A 7,707-nucleotide genomic window follows, 5' to 3' on the forward strand; every position below is an offset into this window, starting at 1 on the left:
TCTCCAATGTTGGTTGCATGCCCTGAAAGCGAAAGAAGGGCCACCAACAACAGAAGGCTGCCCAGTTCCTTGTATGCCCTAAAGAAGGTATGCTTGGTCTCCACTACTATCCACAGCTTCCTCTTGATGGAATCCGCTACAGAGTTACAAACTGTTGTAGTGGGGATCACACCAGGCACTCAGGTAGAGGATAATAAAGTTTAAGCTTTGAACTAAAGAAGCCACTGCAGACAAGCCCCTAAAGGAACATCTCCAAATGTGGGAATTTCGGTTCTTTGGCTGTGGTATACAGCTAATGCTGGCATCCAATACAGTTGGCAGTGTTTTTCCTCATGTAATATATTGAGCATTAAAGATTTATTTAATAAAAAGGAAAAAAGATAACATTTCATTTATGCGAACTCCTAAGTAACTTTTATCAGAAGCACGTTCCATTATCAGCCCGTGGTTATTCCTGACCCCTTGAGGTGGGATCAGAAACTCAATGTATAGATGTTTTAATACACAGCTTTGCTTACCAACACCCTGCAAGCATGCATACATCATACATCATACATGGCACGACTGCATTTCTTTGTGCATGCACAACTTCACCAGTCCCCTCTGATTTGAAAAATGAGGCAACCGGTGCGTATTTTCTCATTGTTGGTGGAATATATGTACAGCGCAGACCTGCCAAGCAAGCAATTGGCAGCTGAAGAGTGGATGGGATTAAAAAGATACAATTTAGTATTGTTTACAATAAATCCTGCAATTTGAAGGCACCTATAGTTTAAGATGGTAGTTTTCTTTGAAGAGATGTGCCGCCAGTATTCTTCTGTTCTGCAGGAAGGTGGAAGCAGTTCCAATATTGATGGTACTCTTGTCCAGATCCTGAGTGCACAGACAGAGAAGGTTTGCCTTCTGGTATATCCTTGCTCTGTGCATCCAGTCTGGTGATGTCCCGGCACCTTCTGCCTTAGGTGCATAGTTTCTCTGCCAGAAGGCATGAATGTTGTTTATGATGCATTATAGGTTATGCAAAAGGTCTTGAAGATATTACATGTCTGTGGGGTGGGGAGGCAAGGTACATTCTTCACTGCTGGGATGATTTGGTCAAACTTTTTCAAACCTTTAATGGAAGAAGCTAAAACATTTCAGCATCCTTTTCAGGGTTCTAAATGTGGTGTAAGGAACAGTGTGCAGAGGCTGCCTTATTCCAGGTCCACAGCTTCTATTTTGGTTCTGGAGTTGGCTTTAAGTAGGAATGTGGTCATTGTTTTAAGAAGCGAGAGAGAGAGCTGGTCCCATGCTGTATTGGTATTCTTGCTGATGCATTGCTTGAAGGAAAGGTCAATGCAAGTGTGAATTCAATTGATTTTTGAAAAGTCTAAGAGCTAAAGCCATCTAGGTTTACGTTGCATACTCACACCTGAAGAGATTTAGGCAGAGATAAAAGTAATTAGTTAAGAGGAGGAATTCAATTCTTGTTCAGCTGAGCCGGTGGAAAGTTCTTCACATCAAATTCTGGATTTGTTTGTCTCTCCTAACTGGGTGTAGGATGCCCGTTCCGCACTTCGCTTTCAAGGTAGCGGGGAGCAGGCCGTCAAACGTTTCTCAGGATGGTAGTGAGCAGGACAAGAATTCAGAACTCAACCGCCAACCAACAAGCAAAATAATATACTGTCCAGCCAAGTGCTTTCTTGTAAAAAGAGAAGTACTGTAATAACACAACAAAACCTAATACTACAAGAAGAAACGGCGTTCTGTTAAAGTGTTCTTCCAGCACTAATGATTATTACCAATTGTGAAGCTTCCACAACTTCACAAGCTTCTACACCGGCGGTGTTAATTCATGTTCTACTGGAGAAATGCAATACTACGGCTATAGCTCCCACCAGACTAAGGGAACAAACTACTGTGGGAATTCTCTCGCAGGAATCAGCTCAGGTGCCAGTAAACTATTGATTATACAGGCAGGGACCCATAAGTAATAGTAAAGTGTGTCTTCCTAAATAGTTTGTGGCAGCACTCAAGCTGGATTTCACTACAGAGTTCTAGGGCAAGACAGTCACACAGGCTTTGAAAAACAACCTTGTGTTGCCTATTAGGAGCCCTGTTCGGCACTGCTGCGCTTGAGCTGTACCCTTCACCGTCACATGGCAGAAAACTCTAGCTGCGGGACCAGAGTGTGGCAGGGATTGCGCACCCCTCTCGACAGTCACATATACAGCACTGGAAGCTGGGTCAGCTGTGAATGAGAAGGCATTAGTGGAGGGTCTCCCCAGTCAGAATGAGACTGCAAGAAAACTACCCACAGGAGAGGCTAGGGAGATACAAACGTTTTTGAGGTAAACTTCTGCAACCACCTATTGGCACAGCATGCATTGTTTAAGGCCGGAGCACTGTTGCATAAACTACTTGTTCTAAAGTGACATGATGGGGGGGAGGGGGGTAATAATAGATCTAGATACACTGAAAAACGTTTCTAGTTCCCATATACACAGCTAGATGAGTGCAAGAAAAGCAGATTCCAATCCACACTGTTCAGAGCTAACAATGAGCACATAAGCGCAGGTTTTGAGGTAAGGCTGTCTAGGTTGTATATGGATGCTTATGCTCTGATGTCACACAAAGCCCTTTATTAAAGTAACAACAGAAGTAGTTCCCAGTCTGGCCACAATATAGCAATGATGTCCCCAGGTTGAGAATGGTAAAGAACCTGGATTTAAGTGTATCACTGCTGTAAAACATGCGGTGCCTTTGAACAATGTACACATATCTGCAATCTATTAACGTCACATGGAAACATCAATTTGTTATGGTCCTTCTACCAAAGATTTAAAGATTTCAGACTGCCCCATCTCGGTTTATGCTTCTGAGCCATGAAAAAAATGATCACTGGGACTCTGGCTGCTTCTTCACGCCACCAAAATATATTGAGGAGTACACTTTATTGTTTTCACAGTCTGACAACTTTGAATAATCTCCATCATTCATATGAATAAGATTATGTAAAGATCTAGGCAACAGTGCCTGCATAAAAAAGGGATCAGCTGAAGAACGTCCTACTTAAAATCACTATTTAAACAATTATTTAAACTCAGATGATTTAGTGCATTAAATGAGGTACTATTTCAGAGTTTCTTTGAAAAAGTGAGAAACAAAGTTTACATCAGTGTCTATACTTGGATTCATAGGACAGTGTGTTTATCAATGAAACCGAGAAGTGATGGGGGTTATTCTACACTAACAAAATAGTCAATAGTGAACGGGTGGATGACAGATTCGGACCTACATTCGCTAAGCATCGGAGCACTTCAGCATTCAGTTGTGGCAGTCAATACTAGAATCACTGTGTGGCATTTGTAATGTTATTACTTAAATGAATGTCTGCTTAGAAGTAGTCTGGGGTTGGAACTTAATTTCACACATCAAAGCAAACAGTGTCATTTAGTAGCCAATTGAATTATTATGTCTGGATTTGAAGCAGAGAATTGGAGGTAAAATAGCTGCCATTCGACCACATGTACCGACTGACTGGTCTTCAGTAGCTTAATGGACATTTAAAAACACAAGCAGAAGAGCCATGTGAAAATAGTACTTTTCTTCTTTTCCCCGTATTTTATCTCTCTTTTAGAGTGAGCAGCTGCAGCTCCAGCACAACCAAACAAAGTACTACAGAGAGTTTCTGGGAATCCTGAGTGGACGCAAGGTGAGCTTGGAACTGGTGGGGGAACCAGTGCAGATCCTCTGTGAGAATCTCCCAATCTACTGGGTCAAGAGAGTAGAGGGTAAGTCATCATATTAATGACAAATATATAATAATTGTAATAGCTACAACAACAAAAAAGGTGGGTGCCACTGACTTGGCAGTCTCGCAAGAGGAGCGGTGGTCTCGTGGGAGGAGACTTGGTCCCAAGGGCGGCGGTGTGGCCCTGCGAAAGAAAGTATGGTCTTGTGGGAGCAGGCATTGTCCCATGCAAAAGCTGATAGTCTTGTTAAGTCGAATGTTGGACACAAGTGCTCAGCAAAAATAGAAAAGCCGAGCCAACCTGCTGCCCTTTCATTTTTCCAGGTTCACCCTATGTCTTCCTGAAATGAAATTAGCAATAGTGCAAGCCCAGTCAGTCTGCTCCATCTTTTTTGTTTTACTGTTTATCAGAGCTGTGCTTTGACGGCCGAGGGACAGCCAATGTGCACCTTCATTTTCATTGAAGGTAGATTCTGTATCCCTAAAAGCTATGAGGTGACTGGCCGTGGAGCCTGAAGGCTTGTAGTGCAGAGGCACAGGCCTTTTTACCTCTACTTCTGTGGGGCAGAATGCCTACTGTCTTATCTAGTGAATGTCTGTACAGTCCCCATAATAAAAATTCCATGCCATTAATGTGTGTGGGAGTTATATGGAGGCTTAGCGTCTGGACTATGCCTTTTGCGCGCAATGATTGCTTTTGTTTGGGGAGATCACTTTGCCCATGTTGCGCATGCCATCCCGGCACATGCTCCTCCTCACGTTCTTCCTGAAACTTACTAGACCCAAGTGATAGCTTACCACACTAACTTTCCCTTGCTTCATGTTCTTTTACATTGCTATTTTAAACTTACCATGTTTTTGAAAGTTAATTTGTCTCAAGTACCTTTTCTAAAATAGTTTAGTCATGCAATTCATTGTAATTTTATGGTCTGTATTTTGAAAAAACAAATAGGTAAGAACTTACTTTATTTTGGATTCAAGTCCATCTTGCATGTCAGTTTCATATGAAGACATTCAATATTTGTCCGTATGGTTATTTCTCAGGTCCAGCAAAGCAGAGGCTCATCTACCTGTGCATAGACATCTGCTTCCCTAGTAACATCTGTGTGTCAGTCTGCTTCTACTACCTTCCCGACTAAGGCGTACCTGGAACATCCCGGCACCACACCACCTCACTTTTACTCTTATACTTGAATAGAATCTCTGCAAGACCCTGATTTTGACATAATGGAATTTGCCTGCTCACAAAGCGACACACTGGGACATTTTGTTTGCTGGAAGTATTTGTGGCTCCAGTAGGACTCAATGACAATGAGCCAGGCGGCCAAAGTCCCCTTGCACAGGGAGAACCCGCCCAAAGTGTTTGCTGACGTTTGAGGCTTCAGAATTTAGGAAGACTGCATTTATGGTGGGATTTCTATTACAGAATGATGTTTTGCAGGCTTTTTTTGCTTTTTTTGCTTATTTGTATTTTTAACAAGATGTGCTTCTGGTGTGTCATCATATATACCCATGCAGTTCACACATTTACACTTCTCTTCATACACTGTTACGCTTTTCATGCTGCATTACAGCAAGATATGCAACTTTATCTTAACCATTATGTACAATACTGCTTCTTGTGGGCGTCTAGAGGGCATAATTCCTCCTAAACAGTTATACTTGTGGGTCAATACTCTGTTCATCCAAAGTACATATCTTAGCCGTCCAATCAATCATCTTTACTCCATAGTAAAATAAACGTCTACCCAAGTGAAAAAATCCTTGGTGTGTTTATAAAAAAAAAAAAAAAAAAAGGCCTGGTGGGAGTATGGATGTAGTAGAAATTTTGGAGTCACAGGAGACTTCAGTCTAAAGTGCAGCAGGAAGACGATTGACCTGAGTAATGTGCAACCACCAAATACTGGGAGTAATAGCCTTCATTGGGAATACATGCACACCCTCTGAGGATCTGAGAGCAGATGTCAGACCCCCACTGCATCAATTCAAAATCCCAATAGTGTCACCTCTTACTATGTATAGCACTGAAGATAATCAGGAGCAACTGTGTCTCACATATTGTTGATAACAGTCATTGAAGACTGCGCATTATGGAGGTTACTTTAGTGAAGCTAGGGACACATATCATAGCATTCACACAATCAACACCCAGAGAGGCATACAGTATTGGTTCAAAATCACGGTCTTCAAAAAGTAGATGCAAACTCCAAAGAATCCTCAGATTGAAATTTCCTGAGCCAGGAATGCATGTGTAAATTCCCCTTGATGCAATCTTGTTTATCTCACATAATATACATAACAAAATTCCACCTTTTTGAGACTGAACATCAGGCAGGTTATCTCCATCCAACTGGTCAAATTAGCAAGCAGACTTTCAGGTCTCCAAACAGATCTAAACCGAGTTTAATTGGGAGATGCTAGCCATCACTCTTTAAACAATGAGTGACGGCACAAACCCCTGTGATCCCCAAATAGGATTTTTGTCTATAGGACTAATCTCTGCAAGGGTGCATGGAACAACCTTAGCACCATGTGATCAAAAGCACTGAAGCCAACCAAGAGCTTGAACATGACAACACGTAAGATATAGTGTTCGTTTACGTAAGCCATAAGAAAGACATTAACTGCACAAACCAAGACAGGTCCTGGCCCACGGCTTATCCTAGAGTCACAATCCTTGACAAACTCACTAAAATCACCTTTGTCTATGGTTTAAATGGGATGACACTTAGTGAGACTACAAATGTTAAGGTCTATTTCTTTCTGGCGAATATATTCAAATGCTGAACCTTTCTGGGCAAAAGGGATTGGTTGATGACCTCTATTAACACTGGAACTATTATCTGAAAAGTCTCTTCCAGACCTCAGTTACAGACAGCTGCAAGATCCGGTCGCCTCTTTTTGACAAGCAGCTAACAAAAATTTACAGCAACACTCATAATTTGGGAAAACCAAAACTATGCCCATTCACAATGAACCAGACCATACAGAATGGTGAAGGTGTCTTCCAGATGACTCATGCGGCTGAATCTTAGTCGAACACTAAAGACCACACACGTATTCTTCAATCCGCTATCCCAAGAACTGCCCATGTTCTGAATTGTTGGACTCTTAATCCAAAATTAATTTCCTTTAAAAAGTCCTTTTTCCTGAAGCCTAAGTCAACCTGCTTCGAGCTTGCACGGAAATTAGATTTCTGAACTATTGTTCAGTATTGCTGATGTTGAGAGTCAGATCCCCGATAATTACCTTAAAGAATGCAGAAAGCCATTATAGAGGTTAACATGCCTGTTATGTTAGATCTTGGCTGTCTTCTGCCATAGGAGTTTTCACAAAATATACGCTTTTTGAGCACCAATGCAGCATACATTTTTTTCAAAGTAAGTCAACCCATATTCCTGCATAAACAGGAAACTGACAAGGAGACATAATGATTAAGCTCTGCCCAAATAAAAATTTAATTATAACGTTTACCTTTATTCAATAGTTTAATTACCGCACCAATGTCAACTGATTGTACAAAACATCTAGTGCACTAAAAAGCTAGAAGACTACTTTGCTTTGTTATTAAAATGTTTTTTCAAGAATGGTAAATAAAATTAAACATTTTAAAATATCTAGTATGTGTTTAGTATGCTGGTTTTCAGGGCAATTGATTTTCTGGTAAGTGGTCTTTGTATGAGGAACTTCAGTGAGAGAAGGCTACATCATTCAATTTTACCCAGTCCTGGTGCATGGATAAGAAGTCTCTAGATTGCACTACTGCAAACTATTACTTAGGGCTCTTCCGGGCGAAATCTGGATTCAGATTTCAGTAATAATGGGCTGCAATCCTTGAGCTTTTCTTCTTTTTAAGAAATGTGGGAAGTGCAGGTGTATGGAAAGCCCCTTGCCTCCACACCCTTTACCCTACCTTTACCACCTCAGTGCTTTCCGAATCCACTTGGCTGCTACTGCCCTGTGCTGCCCCATTT

The 7,707-nt window shown here is 41.4% G+C and overlaps 1 protein-coding gene across 1 annotated transcript; it reads left to right on the forward strand.

The window, feature by feature from the left end:
• The first annotated feature begins 777 nt into the window (after nucleotides 1–777).
• On the forward strand, nucleotides 778–7,317 carry BRICD5 (BRICHOS domain containing 5). Its single transcript, XM_069212274.1, has 3 exons — nucleotides 778–894; nucleotides 3,620–3,773; nucleotides 4,778–7,317. Exons 1-3 carry the CDS (start codon nucleotides 778–780, stop codon nucleotides 4,870–4,872), a joined length of 366 nt encoding a protein of 121 aa, XP_069068375.1. The 3' UTR covers nucleotides 4,873–7,317.
• The last annotated feature ends 390 nt before the right edge of the window (nucleotides 7,318–7,707 follow it).

The sequence above is a fragment of the Pleurodeles waltl genome, chromosome 10 (assembly GCF_031143425.1).
Source record: "Pleurodeles waltl isolate 20211129_DDA chromosome 10, aPleWal1.hap1.20221129, whole genome shotgun sequence".
Lineage (NCBI taxonomy): Eukaryota > Metazoa > Chordata > Amphibia > Caudata > Salamandridae > Pleurodeles > Pleurodeles waltl.